This window comes from Saccostrea cucullata, unplaced genomic scaffold (assembly GCF_032062105.1).
Source record: "Saccostrea cucullata isolate Sc308-1 unplaced genomic scaffold, CSIRO_AGI_Scuc_v1 ctg1087, whole genome shotgun sequence".
NCBI classification, from domain to species: domain Eukaryota; kingdom Metazoa; phylum Mollusca; class Bivalvia; order Ostreida; family Ostreidae; genus Saccostrea; species Saccostrea cuccullata.
Genome location: NW_026925623.1, coordinates 149,521 through 172,456, shown reverse-complemented (window position 1 = coordinate 172,456; position 22,936 = coordinate 149,521). Strand labels below are relative to the sequence as shown.

At 32.5% G+C, this 22,936-nt stretch overlaps 1 protein-coding gene across 1 annotated transcript in view; it reads right to left on the bottom strand.

The window, feature by feature from the left end:
* The window catches only part of LOC134269378 (unconventional myosin-IXb-like), a 39,648-nt gene extending 24,312 nt beyond the window's left edge, over window positions 1-15,336 (bottom strand). Inside the window, exons 1-9 of the mRNA XM_062751573.1 lie at window positions 15,208-15,336; window positions 12,668-12,733; window positions 12,353-12,580; window positions 11,994-12,108; window positions 11,562-11,715; window positions 9,325-9,433; window positions 9,104-9,215; window positions 487-555; window positions 271-394 (exon numbers count right to left, since the gene is read on the bottom strand). Of these exons, the coding sequence (XP_062607557.1) occupies window positions 271-394; window positions 487-555; window positions 9,104-9,215; window positions 9,325-9,433; window positions 11,562-11,715; window positions 11,994-12,108; window positions 12,353-12,580; window positions 12,668-12,733; window positions 15,208-15,303 (1,073 nt within the window). The 5' untranslated portion in view covers window positions 15,304-15,336. The remainder of the gene's footprint in view (window positions 1-270; window positions 395-486; window positions 556-9,103; window positions 9,216-9,324; window positions 9,434-11,561; window positions 11,716-11,993; window positions 12,109-12,352; window positions 12,581-12,667; window positions 12,734-15,207) is intronic.
* Window positions 15,337-22,936: the final 7,600 nt, after the last annotated feature.

Genomic DNA, 22,936 nt, shown 5'->3' with positions numbered 1-22,936 from the left:
AAAAAACCGTTAAGGAAAAGAAAAATTCATCATTTAATGAAAGACTAATTTCCGTCTGTCACAGGTGAAACATGATCTAATAATAAATTCAACTATAAATCATAGGTTATGCTTTTGTATATTATTGTTGATTTATTATTTTACTTTTATTTGTTTTCAACGGTTTATGGTCTAATGAAATATATATAAAACATTAATATCCATCCACAGTAGAGTAAAAAGTTTCATAAAAAATTACATATCTTTAAAAATATGACTTAATATACAAACCTTTTTCTATTCGGATCCAGGTTTTTGTTAATCTTATTTACTACCCATCCAAACAATCTATCATATGTATGCTTTACTAGTGCATCTCTATTAACTTCAGCTTCTGTCTTTGTATTTTCGCTACCTATAAATCAAAAATTAAATTTATTTGTAATCGAAGTAAATATACTTTTCATAAGTCCGTGAAAAATTTGTGATTAAAGTTAAGTAAGTTACCTGCAGTTGCGGATTTTTTAATCAAGCCTTTCCTTAGATCTTCTTTTTCCACCCCTAATAGTTCAGCAGCTATAAATGGACATTTATTATTATAATTATTTACACTTGTTCTATTACGAGCTTTGATCCGAAAGTAATGTCACAGTGTCCATATCTTTTATATTTGGCGTCACATTATCAAATACAATATATCACAACGTGCACAAATTTAAATGTTATTTACATTGAAATTTTGACGCGCAGGTAGGTTAAGGTTACAACCAAATATTCTACTTGCCTATATGATATGACGTCATAGTAAGCTACATGACGTGAAGTTTAGAGATAACAGTTTATTATATTCGATATCTAAGATTGATTTGAGGTCGTAAAATTAATCAAAATATGCAGAGGCATAATACAAACAGAATTTTGTCGTTTCTGGGTCTCTGTAGTTATCACAGGGGTTAAATACCAAACCCGTGACGTCATAACTGTTGATCATGCAGTAGCAGAGTGAAAGTGAAACGTAACGAGTATACTTGTAAACAAACACAAGAAATCGGAGTTTAAAAGCATTTAGAATTAATATCATGTGTGATTCATGTGGGAATAAAGCTTATGAATAAGGTATGGTAATATACTTCAACAATTTCTTCGTAAAATTAAAGCAGGGAACGTGTTTACTTCCCGATCAGCCTTTCCTCTGTCGCTCGTAACAAATAAGATGCAAAAGTTCAACACTACGCCGCACACTTTGAAACTTAATTTTTTTTTCTATCTAAAGTTCTTATTCTATTGTTTTTGGAAAGTGCTGCTAGAATCGTAGGGTTTATGGGAATTAATGCATTTTTTTTTCGATGTTATGAACAAAATGTAACAATTTTGGGAAGGTTTCGTCAGAAAGTGTTGAATTATTATTTCTGTGATAGGACAGTAGGAGTCTAGCAGCTCTTTTCATGGTACAGAGAGGTTTTTACATAATTATTATTACAAATTGAAATTAATTATCCCCGGGGGTAGTGTTGAACTTTTCACTTTTTCATTAAGGCATATTTTCTAATTATAGACGTCACGTGGTGACGTCGTGGTGAAGTGCTTCATGTAGTATAAGTCCAATTGAAGTCTATAGAATGCATAATTAAAGCAAAAGTTTTATGCTTGACTTTTCCGATTTATTAGTGTTACATAATTATAAAAAAGTCTTAATTCGCCGAATTCTGGTCCATGTGCTGCCTTAACATACCCGCGTTGTTTTTTTTGTTTTTTTTGTATGAAAAAGAAAAACACATTAAAAAGATTCTAAAAAGTACCCAATCTCCCAATTTTTTAGACGTAATTCTCGTCATTTTCTAGTCTTTAATTGAAAATTAAATGACGGCATTGCTATTTGCGATCATAAACTTTTTTTTTAATTCTGTTGGATTGAACAAAAAGATTGTCGAAATGGGAAAAAACGGACCGACGAGTTGTAATGTATTTGTTGCTTCAAAATATGAGAATCATCACAAGTGACAGTTACGTTCATTAATCAGATTTACAGAATAAAAAAATGTAAATAAGACACATCTTAATAGATGGTTTCAGCAATTTTGGGCGGGTGATCGGTCACTGAATGATCAGCAGAGGACAAGAAGACTGAAATATAGGAGATCAGACGGAAAAGTTCAATGGTGTCTGACGTGAAAAAGACAGATGTATAGAGTGACATGCATATATGTGAATTTCTAAGTCTGTTTTTGCTACTGTTCAAAACTTTTGACAGAGTGCTTAATCATAAAATTTGGAGCGTATTACTGTACCAAAAACTCTTTTAAAAAGTGGAATTGGTGAAACTGTTTGCCATTCACACATATTTTTTTAAAATAAAGGGAAAACTATGGAATCCGGGTAGGGCCATGCAGTTCACAATCACACCATTGATAATCGACTAATAGGTCGATGGCGCGAAAATACGATGTTGCGATAATGATATAAGTGATATAAGTGATGGTGCAATGACGATGGAGCTATGGTGCGATAGCGCGATAACGATGATGCGATTGCGCAATAATGCGATTACGAGGGTGCGATAAAACGATAGAGTAAAAGTGAATATCGCCTCATTGTCATTGTACCCACGGCCATCGTCATCGCGCCATCGTGTCATCGCTATCGCAAAATTGCGTCATCGCAACATCGCTTCTTCGTGCTATCGCACCATAATCATCGCATTATTGCGCCATCGCTTCATCGTCATCGCACTATCGCACCATCACTTAATCGTTATCGTACCATCGCTCCATTGTCATCGCATTATCGTGTCATTGCATTATCAACCAAAACCTCGATGGTGTGATGATGCGATAGTGAACTGCATGGCCTTTTCCGGATTCCATAGTAAACACTTAAAAGTATGACGTTGCGTATCCTTCATATGACGTTATATATTTAGTTGCGGCGACTATTATAAACGCACAATGTTTAAAATCTGATATTTCAGAAAGTATACATTATATTCCTTTGAATTTTTTATGTATGATTAGAAATAAATAATGCTTACATCATGTATAACTTTGGTACTTTACGTCAATCTATAGCAATTTTTATCAAAGTTGTGACATTACTTTTGGATCAACCCTTGTATTTCTGGGAAAAATCAATCTCAGTCCACTTAGCTTGTCCATTTGACAATACAAAGCATTATTTTTTTAATGTTGTGTCATTCATTTACCCTAAAAAACTACATGTTAAGTAAAATATTATAGTAAACTAAAATTATCATATCTAATCAAAACTGCAGGGTTATTATATTATATTATAGGAAATCATAGTTTTTTAAGTCACAATAGTGTCAAACGTACTACTCTAACTTGGGACCATAGCCATCAATAATTCACTCTATATAGTAAAGTAGTTTCATAATCATCACAGTGATTATAGTAAATGAAAGCTGATAGCTATAGTTAACCAGTGTCATAATTAATCCTCAAGTTGAAATCAATTTAAGCAAAAGAAGACTCATATAACTTTACAGCTTAGGTTTATCTAACATTACAGATTTTTTTTTTCATATTTTATGTAAGAAATTTGGTAATGTTTTTTCAGTGGTAAATTTGGCTCTTATTCAAAATACATTGGGCGTATCCATCTGAGTGAAAATTCTCGCGAGGGACGTTTTCTTTTGCTGTTTTACTGTTTTATTTTTGTCTATTTGTATTTGTATATGATAATATGTGAATATGTATTAATATTTTACCTAATAAAAATTTAACTGTGGGTGGGGCGTTCAAGAAATCTCGAATGTGTGATGTAATGTGAATAACAATGGCGGAACGGACTTTTCATTGTATAGAAGCTCTGAACATCACATCGACGTTATGAAGACTTACACCGTCTACTCATCAAAGTGCTTCTACGGATGACTCTGTAACATCCATAGAAGACATTTGTAAGTCCAGTTACAACTATGAACAATTTTAAGACGTTGTTTATTGTGCAAATTGTACCCGCCAAAATTTCCTTTGTTTGTCAGAAACAGCGACAAATCCCTCAGACACGGCTCAGTTGAAAAATATGTTTTAATACTGAGAATTCTTATCCTCGGTGACATGTTTTCAAACCCTTGGCCTATAGAATTCCCCTGTCTGGTTTGCAGTAAACAAACCCGACAAAAATCAGAAACTTGTGATCTGCACACAATGTAATGTTAGATGTCAAGGTAAATGTTTAACTGGCAATCAAGCTTCTTTATTGTCATCCTGGTTATGTCCCAAAATGCAAACTTTTTTCAAATATGTCATATATAACACCACACTAACTGCATCAGATGCTGAAAGGATAAATATGAATTTTATCAGGATCGAAATACCTGAAACAGTGCATTGCCTAAACAAATGTGAATCCAACGAGGAAGACCAAATTAACTATTACGAAATCTGGCAGGAGTTTGTTAAAGTCAGAACACATCCTTCACAATTGATCTGTGGATATCTTAATATTAATAGTCCTGCAGGAAAGTATGAGCAGATTCAAGACATTTTAAGACGTTATTTTGTCGCATCGCTGTTCCTGGCAGAGACTAAACTCGATGACTCCTATCCTGATGCCAAGTTTACAACTGACAACTACACCTTATGGCGGGCCAACCAAAATAAGCATGGTGGAGAAGTCCTAGCATACTTAAGATCTGATGCAGCAGGAGACTGTAAAATCACCCTTGAATTCAAAGACATAGAGTCAGTAAGCATAGAGGTATTATCAAATGTTCCAACATGGTTTTTGTGGGTTCTTATAAACTGCCTCAGATGGAAAACAAAGTCTGTTTTGATGACTGCATTCAAACTCTTACTAAAATCATAAGTAGATATGACAACTACATCATAGCGAGTGATTTAAATTTCAACATTCTTGACAAAAATAAAAGCTCTGTACTATGTGAAATATATGATACGCATAATGCCAGAAACATCATTTAAAAAGCAATATGTATTACTATGATTGGGAAACCAAACTTCTTTAATGACATTTTTAATCCATTTTCGTCAGCCTTTTGGTCAGGTTTCGGATGTCAGTCAACTATATTAAGAGTTATTGAAGACTGGAAGTATGCCATGGCTAAAAATAAATACATTTCAGCTATTTTAATGGATCTTTCAAAGTCAAAGGTCTTTGATTGTCTTCCGCAAGAACTACTCCTTTTGAAGCTTAAAGCCTATGGACTATCTGAAACAGCACAATAAATGCTATATAGCTATCTTTCATGCAGAAAATAAAATGTGTCAAATTAACGCATCACGTGAGTGACATGTTAAACATCATTAAAGGTGTCCCACAAGGATCTATACTTGGTCCCCTTCCATTTAACATATTTAAAAATGATTCGTTCTTAATTTGATAAATGTAATCTTTACAATTCTGCAGACAATAACACCTTGTCACGGTCTGATAAATCTTTAGAACAGGTTGTCGCAGCTTTAAAACATGACAGTTGATCTCCCATTAGATGGTTCTCTTTAAATAAAATCTACAAGCCAACCCTGAAAATTTCCGGCATTTTCTATTGGAAACAAAACACAAAATAAAAACATTGTTTTTGATATAAATGGAATCAAAATTCACATGACAAAAGACCACCTTTATGCATTTGCTTCATGTGGCTTAATTGGGACTTAATGGTGGTTTATTAAAGTTAAGTCCTTTAAGCCACTATTAAGCTGCAACTAATAGGTGCCTAATGTCAAAACTTCATTAAGCTACCATAAAGCCACCTTTATACTAAGCTTAATGGTGACTTAATGGCCAAACCTAATTAATCCAACTTTGCGCATCCTATATCAAATATTTAAATTTTCTTGATACGTTTAAAGTTTTTTCTCAATATTAAGACTAAATATAATTCAATATATAATATTATTTTGTCTCGATCGTCGTTTCAATAATGAAATTTTGTCAACATGCATAAATTCGGGCACTGAGAACAAAAGCAAATATCTTAATTTTTTTCACTACTAAAAATCATTTGTTTGAACACTTGTTCTAAAAATTATGTTCATCCATAAACACAAAATCTGTATTACAATGTGCGGTTTTTTTTAAAGAAAATAAGGCATTTTTCTTTCATGTGTAGAAGTAACGTTCCGCTGCTTAATTCATAGGAATGTAGTCTCTTTTTTCGGGTGGAGTGACACCTATATAAAAATGTTCAATAGGCAAAATTTGACTATTCCATCTTTAATAATTTGAATTATTTCGTGGTTAAACGTCAGTATTTTTTTAATTATGTAGCAGTAATTGTCAGTGTTCAATGATTGTTATTTCAAGATCGATTTTCGGAAGAACAGTCGATCAGATTAAATATGACACCCGACCAGATTTTTACACATTGGGAAGCGGCGTAAGATTTAACAGATTAACAGTGTACATTATATCGACTAATCAGACAATAGACCTTAATTGTTGTGTCGACCAGTCCCCGGTCAACTATCAGGAAACTATACATACACATCGTACAGGGATAGATTTTGATGATTATTTTTACAAAACTTGAATTTAACCGAAGCATATGAAAAATTATAAATTATAATTCTTACTAAAGGGACAATTATTTTGATACTCATTATGATATACCCCGGGTAAAAAGAATTGAAACTGAAGATAATATACTAAAAATTCATTTTGTAAACGTAACTGTTTCGCAATGATTGTCAATAAATTTTTGACACATAAACCGTTAATATCCACATTATATTTAAAAGAACAAGAACCTATTTTTTCATTTTTATTTCGATTATATATTTTTTTTGTGTTTTATCTTTAATCAATTGAATAACAATCATCATTTTAATCTTTAAATCTTCGAATAACAGAGCGAAGAATTCATCAAAAAGTAGTTTCTTACCGAACTCAACATGTTCAAGAGTTAAAAAAAATTTGCATTATATAAAAGCATTTTTAAAAGATCCTTAGGTATAATTATCTATATTATGGATTAATAAATCAATAAAAACTTCGAAAATGTTCATTTAAATATTTTTACAAATGCAAACAAATTTTGTGAAAAATAAAGGCTAAATAGGTTTAAAAAAAGTTAAAGGTTAAATATTTTATCTCCTACTTATAAGCGGCAATAGAATAATGTTTGAGGTGTTTTGTAATAACTGATTTACACTGGTTCCCTAGTGTCTTTGTGACTAGCTATATGGTGTCTCTGTGATTTTAATTTGTGTCTAACCGAAAGTACAGTGTCCTTTTGATAGCTATGGTGTCTTGGAGACTTGAGCTTGTGTTTGTGTGTCTTTAGATGTATCTGTGAATTTGTGATTTTTATAGGGTGTGTTTTTTGGGTAGTTGCAGACTGTCGGAAAACAATAGACATGTTGGTTATACCACTCAGTCTGCAGCTACAGAGATAGGTTAATTTCATATTTGATCATTGGTTTGATTTTTAGTGACTCTGTTAGAAAAACTTACAATATATCACTCTTTCATCAATTCAAATTTCAGTTATTGCCCCTTAACATTGCATTTTTGTCCAGAACAGAACATTCGTAAGATAAAGAAAATTCAGAAGAGAGCTTTAAAATTTATTTATGAAGGTTTTAAAAGTACTTATGAAAGTCTTTTACATAAATCTGAACTACCATCTCTAAAATCCAGAAGAATTCGTGTCATTGCCCTAAAAACTTTTGGAATTATCTAAGATTTATGTTTTGTATTTTTGCAAGATCCCGTTTTTAAATATAATTCATACAATTTAAGATATATAATAATTGCGGAGGCCCCAAGACTAAGAACAACGAGGTATGGGATGAAATCGTTTAGATTTGAGGCAGGAAACCTCTGGAACTCTATGCCCAATGAAGTCAGGAAATCTTTCTCTTACATCCAATTTTCAAATTACATTTCAGCTTGTTTTGGAGAACTAAATTGTAGCTCATACACTATTGTGTCATAGTGATTACTTTTGTCTCATAGTGATTACTATTGTGTCATAGATTGATTGATTGATTGTATATTGTTTAACGTCCCTCTCGAGAATTTTTCACTCATATGGAGACGTCACCGTATGGCGGTGAAGGGCTTCAAATTTTGACCTTTACTCTGCACTCAAGGCCATTGAGCAGTGAGGGATTTTTATCGTGCCAACGCCTGCAGCTGACACGGGGCCTTGGTTTTTAAGGTCTCATCCGAAGGACCCGCAACTTTCACTTCAAAGTGCCGAGCGCATGGCGAAGGAACAGTTGCTAACCATTTTAACGACTAGGTCAGTCGCGGCCGAGATAGGAACTCACCAATTCCCGATCACGGAGCGAGCGCTCTACCGACTGAGCTTCCGTGAACGGTTTGTGTCATAAAGATTACTATTGTGTTATAGTGATTACTATTTTGCCATAGTGATTACTTTGTGTCATAGTGATTTCCTTTATACCAAATTTGTTGCTCTATATAAAATTAATAACATAAAACTGTCTTTTTCTATGACAAGAAACTATTTCCCTCATCTGAGGACTACATCCTGAAAAATCAGAGCTACACCCTGGGCTACTCCCTGTTGAATATTTTTTTATTAATTTTGACAAATCAAAATGAACAGTGGGCGGAGCGTTCAAGGATTCTCGAGACTGTAGCGTAATGTTATTAGGAATGTAAATATGACGTACAAACATTTAAAAATGCGATGTCAAAATCATACTTGAATTCTGGCAAAAGACAATATAATTTCTTCGAAATGTCAGTGAAATTATTTTTCTAAAAATAATTTTTAAATTGACATCGTTAACGATGCATTAGTTATCATAAATCTTTTGAACCACATGCATTTGTGATGATGTAAATACCTCTGTTTTAAAAATATCTGAATATCCTGTGAATTTAATCGTCTACGATTGTTTCGGTGTGATTACTTTTCTGTCATAGTGATTACTTATGTGTTATAGTAATTACATTTCTTAATCAATGTTTTCTCTATAGTTAATCAAAATGTAAGATTCATAATTATAGATGACTAAAGTTTTCACTATGTCAAAGTCAATGTATACTGCTTAATAAGTCATGTTTTGGAACATATTTCTCAAAATGCTGGGAACAGCTCTTTGTATTGTATTTGTTGAAAACTGAATATTACACTGATTTAAATGTGAAACAGGATGTAGTGTACCTTGCTCTAGAGTTTCCTCATACTTTATTTTAACACTGCTTTCCTTTTCATCAAATTTGATTTCACTCAAATGCAACATGGCAGCTAGCATCTTTTTCATTATCTTTTGTTCCTAGAGATTAGTATGGTGATGATTACAAAACTTTAAGACTAATTTAATGGAATATCAGAAATTAGTTGAATTTCATGTTATAGTTTGAATTTGTAAATAAATTTCTTACTTCTTCTGTCATTTCGATTTGTGATAAAATTTGTTGAATTGATTTAAATCTGCTGCGATATTCCTCTTTCTTTTCATGTTGTAAATTTTCAGCACTTCCTTGAAGTATCCTGTTACATACACAAAAGATAAGTTAGAATGATAAAAAACTAAATTATTTAAACAACGTATTAGTAGTCTTCAGATATGAAACTCCATTTCAGTTTGAAATATGGAAATACTTTATCAAACAGTATTCAAACTCAGATGTCTATTCAAAGAATGCAGATCGGGAGCACAAGTACAGCAAACATAGTCTTCTCACTTTTATCAAAAAACTTGGCTTTTAGGTAAATATTAAGATCGTTTTAAATAAAATGTCCAAACAGAAAACAGCCGCGTCAAACTTTTTTTTTATCTTTAATTTCAAACACACTGTAATATATCGAGTCGACCTATGAATGGAAGTGACAATTGTGAATTGACAATGTGTCTATTTTTTCTATATGTCGAGTTGGAGATAACAGCAAGCGTTTTCTTCTTCTTCTAGCTATATAGATAAGATAATATATAAGATTTTGAATGCATAAATAGATCTGCTTATAATAATAATTCAGACTCATCGGAATTCCGGTAAATTTTTGGAAGACCTGGTATCCTATATTAAAATAGTTTTCCTTTCCTTAAGGATATGTGACCCTGACAAAATTGTAATTTTAAAAAAATGGTATCAACAGAAAGAGGACAATTTCCTTATAAAACAACAGTTTTATGGTATCAACAGATAGAGGACAAGTTCCTTGTAAAACGACAGCCTGAGTTTTGATATATGCACATACGTTGGTTTCTGTGTTAACAGGCCCTGAAAATGACAGCCTGAGTTTTGATAAATGCACATACGTTGGTTTCTATGTTAACAGGCCCTGGAAATGACCATTTTTAAATTCAAAAATCTTAACTGAAATAAAGAAAGTAAAAAAAAACTTATAAAATGCAGTTTAAAATAACTTGATTCCATACTATAAAACATTGGTGTATAAATCTTATATTCTATTTTTTTTCATGGTTATAGTATGCATTAAGCACATTACTATAGTTTGAATTTCCTCTGTCCTCATTAAAATTGCCTAATTTTCTCAAGCTTCCCTACAACCAGAAGTCTCTGTCGAGACTGAAGTTCTACTGGTTTGTACTTATAGCAAAGGAAGAAAAAAGTACTTAAGCAGTTGGAAATTGAAACTTTACAATAGCAATAAATAGAATAATGATCCTTGATAAAGTCTCTTTATGTTCTTAGAGTAGTCTACTTGTGTGCCAAGTTAATTTTAAATCAGACCAAAATTGAAGGAGGAGTAGCATTTTGAAAGCATTTCACAAAAATTTCTATTTTAGTAACCACGGCAACACCGTTCATCAACATCAAAAACCGATACACAGAATTATGTATCTTAGTGTAGTCTACTTGTGTGCCAAGTTATAATGAGAAATCAGACCAAAACTGTAGGAGTAGCATTTTGAAAAATTGTTTACAGACAGACAGACGCCGGACGCATTACTATCGCATAAGCTCTTCTGGTCTCTGACCAGTAGAGCTAAAAATGTTATAAATTTACAATTGTCTTTTTAAAGAAACTGACTCTTAAAGCACATTTATTTGTTACGATGGCTTAAAATCAAATTAAAATGTGTTCAGTTAATTTTAAATATATCGCATGTTAGAATAACCAGAAGTCTCTGTCGAGACTGAAGCTCTACCGGTTCGCACTTGTAGCAAGTGGGCTCGGTAGAATACGCAAAAAGCCAAAATGTTATAAAATCGATGCAATATTAATTAAATTTTGATTCATTTCACTATGAAATCAGCGTTTACGATCTTTAAACTAGTTTTATAGCAAGTTCATATCTTTTAATTATGATTACGACATTGACCCATCTTTAGCAAATCGAGTTGCACGATAAGATTTAAATCGTCAGGTTCACATATTCTTAAATTGTTTTCTAAATGAAACTTTTAATCAATATAAAATCGTCAGGTTCACATATTCTTAAGTTGTTTTCTAAATGAAACTTTTAATCAATATAAATACATACTGACTCAAGAACACGATTTTATTTTCTCCATTGAAATTCATTAAGAATATTTGTAAGACCATTTCAGGGAATTTTTCGGACACTACTATGTTTCTTTGCTGACGTGAAGCAATATTTATATACACCTCTTTATATATAGCAAACAGCAAAAAGAAAAGTATAACAAACTCGTAAGTTTCTTGCTTCTGTAGATAAAGGTCTTGTTTCTCCTTTTCGGACAATCCAGCAAATAGGGCATAAAAGATGTGGAAGTTTCCTTCATGGCAATTAGAAGTCCTGGATACAACTCGACATTTTTCAAGCATGTAATCCTGAACCTTTGCTTAAATTGAAAAAAAAAGAGTATCAGTTTTCCCTGAACTTTGCATACACTTCAAGGTAGCATTTTTTGAATGCTTTGATTATAAAATTTCAGATTAAATATAAGTGAAAAAAACTGTAAAGTCTACTTTACTGTGAAAATTCCTTGATAGTCTTTTCATAAAAAAAAAAACTATGATCTCCATTTTTTAAGTCAAAGTTTTAAAAGTTTTGAAAGAAAATTGATGATAGATAAATAAATAATAAATAAATAACAGTATATTGTCATAATCTTTTCACCTCCTATTACTCGGTCGTCTTCTCCAAAGCTCAACTGTAAAAACTTGGCAAACCTGCTAGAATTGACATTCATCTTTGTTCTGGCGTTTCCAAAACTCTCAAGTAAGATGTTAATCTATAAAATTTCGAGTTTTTTATTAATTAAAAGCAAAAAGAAATAAATTTTTAATCAAATTGTTTCTAAAAAATACTTGATTTTTTAAAGACTCTCTCTCTCCCTATCTCTCTTTCATTGATTAACTCCAATCTCTCCCCCTCCAACTCCAAATTAAAAAAAAAATCATTGGCATTGCCAATATTACCATAATTATTTGCTATTTCATTTATAGAATTCACTGTTTTTCTTTCAGATATTATACCTTAACGATCCTTTCGTTTAGGTCTTCGGTTCCATGACCAACCATGTGCATAAGGTGTTCAACCATGTATTTTACACTCTCGGTCTTTCCAGCACCTGATTCGCCGCACACCAGTATAACCTGGTTTCCTCCTGCCTGACGCATGCGTCGATACGCTCTAGTTGCAATGTCGAACACATGTGGAGGAGGTTTTGCTTCGAAATTTCTCCAGTCATATTGCTTCTTGGTCTAAATGTAATATTTATATTTAATTAAATTCGAAAGCAAAGCATAATTCTTGGAAAAAATGATCATAAAAAGTTCTTCATAGCTTACATTTTCTGTGTATATTAAAAGATCTTTGCAAGGATTAACTGCAAGAAGAATTTCACCAACGTTTGTCTAAAAATACAAAAAGAAAGAAAAATGACTTAGAAACATTGATGATGATATTTAGACGTAAAACATATCATCAGTTCCTGTCAATCATTTTGAAGGGACACAGGTCCGAAAATCCGTATAGAACATAAAGAATATATCTGGAAAGAACAAAGACTTCTTGTGGTAATGAAAAGTGTTTATTTTTAACTTACTAATCTGGTCTACAAAAACCAGCACCCAAGAGTTCCATATCAAGATGGATTGTATCTCTTTTCAAATTTGCGTATGAGCGGAAATTTGATTCCTTATGTAGCGTACGTGCACAAGACGACTGGCAACTTCATTGGCCTTTTTCAAAGGAGCAACAGTAGAAGAAATTTTACAGACAGCTCATTAGGCAACACATTTTACTTCATTCTACATGAGGGATGTTCTTAAAAGTGAACCTCGGTTTGCCAAGTCTTCTGTCCTTGAAACTTCCAGATCGGCAAAGGGAAAAGAAAAGAAATAGATTACACCTGTCAGACCCGTTGGAAGCCCAGCAGGTTTTAAACGGCTATTGTTATGTCAGACATATCGCATATGCAAAAAATCCGGCCTGTTTTAATTTACTTAAGTGTGTAATTAAAAAGTGTATGTGCATAAAATAGAAATTCAGATCTCGGATACTCAAATGAATATATAAATACGATGAGCAGACCTTAGAGGGGGTGCAAATGTATGACATATTCTAATCCAAAAAGGGCAAATTGCCTTAGGGGCGAACTCTATAGCATTCTCAGTAGCCCGTGTGGAGCAGTGGTTAAAGCGTCTGCTCTAGAGTCGCAGAAGTTATTAAGGAGTCAATCTTTACGTCGCGTTTTCGAATCCCACATTGGGATGTGGAGATCTGTTCTTTGGATGAGACTGTATAAACCGAGGTCTCGTGTCGCAGTAAATGATGGCACGAAAAAGATCCCTCACTGCTCTCCAACGGCAAGTGGTGGCGTCCCCATATAAGTGAAAAATTCAAAAATTTCAAAAAAAAAATTATGATGGAGGTTAAACAATATATAATCGATTAATCAATCTAGCATTCTCGTGCCTGCGTAGCCTGGATTAAGCCCATGGAATCCGGTTTACCTCCACTTACATATTGTCTGCGTAGACCTCAGGGCCCATGCATTAAAATATATGCCAAAGGAGTGTCAAATTTGATATCGATACTCATGGTATTTGCCTGGCACAATATGATGGTTTTGTGTTTTTTTTTTTAAATTCCAGTAGCCATTTTATAATTCTTGAAAGGTAGGTTGTCTGTCAGGAGTTATTTTTTACTTCAAAATAAGAATTTAAAAAACCCTGTAGATTCTATAGATAAGATAATCGGAATCAAGGCTTTTGTGGCTTTCAAATATTAAACCCTAGCGCTCTTTTGGTTATTGCAGATCTAAATTGAATGGCTGAGAGGAGATTTTTGGAAAATATTATTTAAATCCCAATTTATGGTTGATCATGCGCGAATTCGGGATTCCCTCCCCGGGAAGTGGGTTTGAAAAAAACAAATAAACTCAAAAACATATGTTGGAAATGTTTTACTTAAATAAAAGAACTATAAAACCTTATTGCGCAAGAAAAAATGTATTTAAAAAAAGTTACTTCATAATCCTATTCTTCAGATAAACAGCCTACATTGTTAAGGCTCCGTATATCCTTGTGTCCTTGTGTGTGTTGGGGAGGGGGGCATGATTTATTTCCTTTACGTAGAAGTTTAACAACTCTGAAAATTCTAAGGCGAGAGGCTCGGAACCCCTTGCACCTTTATGTTAGGAGATATATGTATTTAGATCTTCAAGAACATTACCACAATTAACTTGTAATGATTGATTGATTGTATACTGTTTAAGGTCCCTCTCCAGAATATTTCACTGATATGGAGACGTCTAAATGAAAATTTATTAAACGAAAGTCAAGCAGTGAAATATATAATTTTGTATATTGAAAAAAATCAGGTCAAGTCACATAAAACAAAGAAGAGTTGTAACGCGAACATGCAAACACACACACACGTTTTAATAACTCGGAATAGCCCAGAGTAAAACTTTCTTGATTACGGAATGTCCAGTACATATAATATTCATGTCCGAAGTTGTCCCTCAACCACGTAGCGCAGTTTTTAGAGTGTTTCCTGAAAAGTCGCGGTGTAAGGAGTTGCTCCTTACGTCACCTTCTCGAATCAAAATGCGTGACGTGCAAACCAGTCCTTGAGTTGGGACTGGATGAAAAAAGATCCCGTGTCGCAGTAAATGTTGTCAGGAAAAGATCCCTCACTGCTATATATGAGTGCGAGTATAGGTAAAAAATGTGTTACTTTCCTACCGCTAGTGGATTCTCTCCATATAAGGGAAAAAATCCTCAAGAGGGACGATAAACAACAAAACATACAAACTCAAAAAACAGGTAATCGTAGAGCTATGAATCATTAACAATCATTAATATAATTACCGACTACTTACATATATTTTGTCTTCTTCGTATCTGGTCTTGACTACTTTAGTGAGGTTGTCCTCCGAAAGGTCAGCTAACTGTGAAAGGTCATCTGGACTGTTCATATTGGGCAGTAAATGTCTGATTATCTATAAAAAAAATTGTTCTTCCAGTGGTAATCTGAAATCATCGCTTACATGTAACACGCCTCATGCTTTGCAAGCAAATGCAAGGTAGCATTTGGTATATTTGTTTAAAAGACAAGTTTATTTTATTGGACATTTAAATATCATTGTGCATTTTTCAGGGTTATTAAGGATGGGTATATATCTCAGATATGATCTTATACATAGGGCTTTGGGGCTCTTTATTTCGTTAGCACACTAGCCTTTGTGTGCGCGTTTTAACGAATAACAAAATTAAAGTAATTTATTGTTACAGATTTCAGTTCGTAGAAAACACTCTTTTCCGAGAACCAAATCTTCCGTTCTCTGAAAAATACACATACCTTTGTAGCTGTAAATTTTGCCCCATCACCTTTTTCTGAATTCAAATAAATAATATTTTCAAGATTCTGATATTTCTTTTATACTGAGTTATGTCCAAGACACGATGTAGAACTTTACGATATCGACACATTACTTGTTATAGTTCTCTATTATATTTCTCTATTCACTTGTGTTTAATACATGTACAATACTTCCTGTTTTATTTCCAGTTAATAGTGCTGATCACGATCGATACCGATACGATATAATATTGTCGATATCGTCGATATCGAATTAATTCTTGGACATGTACTGTATGTTTGTAGTTGCATCATAAGAAATTCTTGTAACATCACAAATGTAATTGAAGGTAAGGATATTAGAATTTTAATTTGTCGAAAGCAGTATGTGAAAAAAAAAATATTTATATATATTCGACGGAAAAAAAGAAAGTTTTCATCCTTTGCATGAGACATCGGCTCAAGACCTTGAATTTGAGTGTAGCAGGTTTACTGTATCAAAAAGTGTAATAAAAATACCACGCTTGTGCCTGAGTGTCTCCTTTCGTGTACATTCGGATTGAATGTACTAAATAACTTCGGAAGAAATAAAAGTCGTGCTCTTCGAAGAAACTTATGATCAAGACTATTTCGCAATATGTGACTATATAATGTATTATAACTTAAATATAAGCTTTCAATTATACTTTATTTAATTTGTTGCCCCCCCCCCCCCTCCACCATCTTGGCTATTTTATAAACAAATCGAAAACCCATTGAAAAAAAAAACGCCAGTACTTTACTTATATTAAACTCAAAGATATTTTATATTTTCTAATTTTTTTCTTGAAATAATCTATGATAATTTTGATTTTGATTTTGTTTTGATTTTTAAAATAAGGGCCCACTTTACAAAAGAACTTACGACTAAAACCAATTTTTTTCTGTTTATTACATTCTTATAATTTATTAGAAAATTTATGAATTGTTAGATTGTAAATAAAGTAAAAGTATTTACATAATTTCATAGTTTTTATTGTATCTTAAGTGTGAATTACATATTTGTTTTAAGATTTAAGATTAGATATCGGTGTTCTTTCGATAAAAAAAATATTTATTTAAAACAAAGTTAAAACATCAATTGATTTACTTGAAATTGTCACCCGATTTCGGCAAAATAAAATGTACCGACTTATAACGGGGTCAATGGCAAATCAAATGTAGTGCTACTTTCTTGTGTCTTTGCATTTTGTTACGGAACAGTTCTTTTCCTTGAAACTGGATGTACAAAGAATTCTTTTTAATTTTTTAGCCTGGCGTTTGTTATTTATAAATTGAACATTTCAGTAAATTGCGTTTGTGTCCTCATCCTCCTTTAGTATCCTGTTTAATTGTTTTACCACTGTTGTTAGGTTTTGATTTTGGGTATGAACAAAGCTATAATTTGTTTTTCCTTCCGTCGCAAGTAGTTGTGTTCTTTCATAAGACAACCTTTTTTTACCATCATCCACTAGTCGTATAGGGTATTTAAGTTTCACAAGAAAAATTTTAATTTCTTTAGTTGTAAATTCTTTGTGCTTTCCTCACTTACTATGGTGGACACTTTTCTTGCCAGGTTATATGCTATCGCTCTCTTAGTATGGTTTGGATGACATGAGCCGAAGTGTAAATACTGATGTGTATCGGTGGCTTTTTAATATATATCAGTAGTTATTCTAGTGTTCTTTTTCTCCACCGAAACATCAAGAAATGGTAATTTTGGTATCATTTATCTCTAAATTGAATAGAATATTAGAGTTTAACCCACTTTAGCCCGTTTAGTAATTTCTCCATATCGCCGTGCCAAATAATGAAGCAATCGTCCAAAAATCTTTTCCACTTTGCTTCTTTCAAATCAGCAATTTTTTCTCCCCAAACTTTAATAAGTTCACTTTTAAGTAACGTTTCAAGGTAGCCTAAAGTTAGTGTAAAGTTCCCAATCCGGAATACTTCCCGGTACAGGTTTGATTTCTATGTGTTTTGTTTATGTTTCCGCCCAGGTCAATATTGCAGCATTTTAACATGTGTCTGATCTTTTCCTAGCCTCACAGGAGTAAGTGATTATTTAAATGCATACATTTTCAAGAAAAATAATGTTTAGAGCATATTCATATTGTTTTATACCAATGATACTTTTAAAATTAAATTCACATGTCTGGATAATTTCTAATAAACGTCAGTCTGTTTGTCCATAGTCATGTACGAGAAATTAGTGTTAATGTCAATTATTATGTTTTTAAGTAAATCTAGATGATATGTATGTCAAATGTTTATGATTCTTTTTTAATTGCTTGATGTTTTTTACCCTCTTCTCGAGGCGGAATGTCTGTTCCAAAATAAATCTGGAAACATTACAGTTAAGGTTGCGTATGTTGGCGCTACCTTGGTACCCATTGCCGTGCCTTTGGTTTGGATGTAATGGTTTTCGGCAAATGCAAAAGTATTGTTATTAAGAACTTATTTCAATCCTTCCAAAATAAAATCATGTTGAAATCTGCTGTTGATTATATCCGGGTATTTTTCCATCCAAAACTTAACAGCCTGTATTCCTAAATATGTCGGTATATTTGTGTATAAGCTCACAACATCAGAGGTAACCAATTTTAAATCTTTGTTGACATTACTGAGGAGGTGGTTTAGAAAATCGAGATCATCCCTAACATAGCTAGTTACCTTTTTGCAGAGACGTTTCAAAAGAATATACAGTAATTGACTGAGTCTCTGTGTATACGTAGGTGCATTAGGTTCTCCAACTATCGGTCTGAAAATCAGGTCTACTGGATCTGGACAGATAATGTATTCCCTATTTTGAGTTTTGATAGTTTCTTTTATTAGAGCGGATTTATGCTTTTTTAGAAAAAAATTGCTTTCGCGGAAGTCGAAATTAATAAAATAGTTCTTCTCTTTTTCTGTTACGTCTGGGCAAAGGGGTCCATGATATAGACTTTTTATTTTCTTCATGGTTTTTTTATCATCGTTTCAATTAATTTGTCTATAAAAGTTGTTATACTGCAACATGTCCATAATTTTATTCTTCTAAAAATTGTTGTTCATAATAAAAACTGCACCCCCTTTGTCGACCTCCTTGATCACAATATTTGGATCCGTTGAAAGATTTCTCATTGCTTTTTCTTCCTCTTAAGAGAGATTTGCCTTTATGTGCTGAAAATTCACAGTTAAAGAAAGAAATATTTTCAAGTGTTTCACAAACAGCATTAAGTGTCCGATAACTGCCTTTTTTCGGATTAAATGATGATTTATTTCTTACAAGATATTACTTTCTTCTTGGTCTGATATGTCCTCGTCCTCCGTATCGAAATATTCAGACAATCTCAAACGTCTAGTGTATGCTTTGACATCCGTTTGCAATTCCTGATTATTAGCCTGTGGTGTTGGCGTATATTTTACATATAACCCCTTCAGCAATAATGTTGTCTCTGTTTCTGTCAGTTCTCTGTTGGATAAATTTAATATTTCAGGCTCTATTTGGTTGTTTTCTTTAGTCGATTTAGATGTTTTCTCACTTTCAACACTTATTTACCATTTGGGTTTGTATTTCTGTCCCTGGTTCGGTTTGCCTCCCCATAAAAATGGTTCTTTTTGCCTCTCCCTATACAGTGTATATGTATCACGATATTGCCTGTAGTAATTGTTTGTACTAATACCAATGTTTCCTCCGTAGTTAAGGTTTTGGGTATTTCCTTCGTTGTTTTTTCTCGGATAGCTGAGCTTCCCAGATTTATTTATTTTTTTTTTACGAATGCAGAGTTTTTTTCTTTTTCCAGTTTTTACTTTCATTAATGGTCGATTGGGGCGCTGAGCGTTTTGAATATAACCTGGTATATTTGGTCCAGTAGATTTAACAGCTGCTGGATATGTTTAAGCTTTTGACGATGGGATTGTGCTTTTTCCAGGAGGAGGTTGTTTTGATGGTTTCTTCTCAACGTAGTTTTTTTCATAGTCAAGTAGCCAAGTTTCTGCATAACGCCATCTATTGACGGGTTTTTGCTCTTCATTCTCAGAGTCAGATAGCTACATAACTTTGCCGGAGGCCCATTTTGTCTATCCTATTTCCATTTGTGAGTCGAAGTCAGCTACATTCCTGTGGCTCATTTTTTACCTTAGTCGAAGTAGTTGAATTTCTCCATGAATCGGTTGTTTTGCTACTTCTATCCTTATTGCTGTTTCTTCCTCAGGTTCTCCACGAATCGGCTTTATTCTGAATTTCCGAGGCAATATTGGCCTCTCTCTGTGTAACCATTTTTCATATTGTTCAATGTGATTAGCATTATCTTGACGTGCTTTCCTAGCATGGACACTTTTAAAATTGTGAATGAAAATTCTTAAATGCTAAATATTGTTTGCGGCCGATTTGATGTTCTGCATGAATTTTACTTGTACTGTATGAAGTGGTATAGCAGGTCTGGACGATTTCCAAGTATGGAAGTCAAGAACGATAACCGAAAGTTGCTATAAATGTACATTTAGTACAAGTTATTATTTTTCTGACCAATCAGACAACAACATTTTTACACCCCCCAAAACATATCTTTAAAGAACAAAAAGATAACACGTGCTTTAAAATTTAGTTTTTTTTCCTCAAAAAGATTTTTTAAAGAAGAAATCTGTAAAAGTTAAATGAAAACATTTAAAATATTTTGCTTAGCCGTCCGATTTTCATCGATAATGCTTGATTTCCATGTTTATAGATCTACTCACACAAGTCTTTATTGTATGGGCTATACACATGTTAGAGTTTTAAATCATCATGGGTTTCATGAACGCCGAATACTAAGATATGCAGACTTTAAATGGGCACAAGGAAAGGCGTATAACGTGAAGAAGAGAATCCCGTGCTTATCCACGAATGCATGCGTTTTATCCCAATATCTTACCACGCATATCAGAAACTAATGAATATTTGGGAAAAAACCACTGAAAAAATAATAGACTGATATCTATTTGATAAGATTTTCATGTCAGCCCTAAAAACTGAAAATTACCGTATTTATATCAATTTTTTAACGTAGGTTTAACTTTTGGAATTGCTACCTCCTAGTGACATATTTTTGATCCCACTTAAAACGTATTCTAAGCTTTCAAGTCGTGTTTGTTCACGGTAGAATTGTCATGCATATTATATTATTCCCAAAATGCGCATAACGTTTACAAAAAGTTTGTTCTAAAAAAAATCTTTCCTGCAAAAAAACTTAAAACCCATGTGCTGTATTTATTTTCTCACTAGCGCCTTGTTTATTCTGTGTATTAATAGCAATTGAAGGTTATCGTTCTTGAATTCCTTAATTGGAAATCGTCCAGACCTGTATAACCAGTATGTTAAGTGGTGAAGTCATTAATTTATATATATATATATATATATATATATATATATATATATATATATATATATATATATATATATATATATATATATATATAAGTGGTAAAATCATCATATTTCAACTTCTATTTGTTCTCTCTTTGATAACTCTTTGAGAGTTAGTTCAGTTGATTTCTTGATAATTCTAGCGGAATGCAAATTAGGCGAAATCGGTAGGTCAGTTTATAAAAAAAAAATCAAAAGGTCAGGAGCTAAGGCGTTTCAATATGCATGTGCATGTAAATCTCTTGCGCGTCTGTTTTTTTTGTGTCTGAAGGAGGACAAATACGCGTATGCATAATTTTTAGCTCTGCTGGTCAGAGACTAGAAGAGCTTATGCGATAGTAATGCGTCCATCGTCCGTCCTTCGGTCTTTCATATATTTTCAAAAAATTAAAAATAATTTGATTTCATTGTTCGAACTTTTCACATACTTCAATGAAAGTTAGGGCATAAGGTATGCTTTCTCATGAATACATTTTGTCGAGAAATATTTCATACTGTCTTATGAAATTGAGAATCGTAAGTAAATCGAAAAGGAGGGGGTTATCCATAACTATACATGCAATAGAGCTCATACATGTATATGTTCATGCAGTTCTCTTCGAGAAATAATTATTACAACCATTGACAAAGATTTCCCCTAAAACCTTTTTATTGATTTAATTTGAACATTATGATTTAAGAATGATAATAATAAAAATACAGTCATTACTTTAAATTCTCATTTAGAATTATTAATTTGGTAAGTATGCTGTAACATTATGGTTTTCAATAAAATACTTTTCTTAAAACAAATAATAGTTTCTCAGACTATTTTAACCCCTTCCCAGCTTAAAAAAAAAGTGGCCACAGTATTTATCAGACTCAACAGTAAAGACGACAGTAATTGTCAGTATTTATCAGCAACAACTAAAATTATCAGCAACAACAGTTAAAATAACAGTAAATATCAGTAATTATCAGCAAGAACAGCACCGTATAAGTAATTATCAAACATTACATGTATCAGTAAAAAAAAAAAATGGGGTTCTCAGCACTTTTTACGTCCAGTAGTGAACGCATATCAATATGTATATAATTAACACAAAATATAAGTATAAACAAAAAAATGCTTTATTCTTTTTGCAAAAAAAAATAAGGTATTTTTTTTGTTTATACTTATATTTTGTGTTAATCATACGATAAACATGTTTTAAAATCAAAATTTTTATATAAAAATACATATCAGTAATAATTCTCACCACTTATGTAAAATAGTTTTGTTTTACGGCAGATATACAGCTTATTCTTTTAAATCAATTGAAAATTATTCAAAAATAATTGTGAAGAAATGGTTTGTTCTTAAAGTTTTTATGCGCCCGGATTGATAGATCTGAGACATTATTGTTTATGTCCTGTCTGTTTATCTGTTTGTCTCTTCAGCTGTTTATCTGTCTGTCTATTGTCAATTTGAACCTTCGCCATTATCCTTTTTTAACTTTAAGAGGTAGAGACTTGATAATTGCGTACTCAACTTAAAATGTTCTTTCAAAAGACACCAAATTCAAATACCTTTTGACCTTGACTGTGACCTACATGCTTAAAATAATTCTTTCGATCTTTTACCATAACTTTTGAATCATAGGAGATGGAGACTTTATATTTAGTATGCATATTCCTCTAATAAAGTTCCTTCAAATGACATTAAGATCAATGACCTTGTGACCTTGACTGTGATCTATACATGTATGCTAAAACAATGTTTTTTTAACGTTGTTACCGCCGGCAGCATAGTGTTTCACAAACACATCTTGTTTAATACAAAAAAGACTTCCTGATCACCATAACCAATTCAAATATTTGATACATA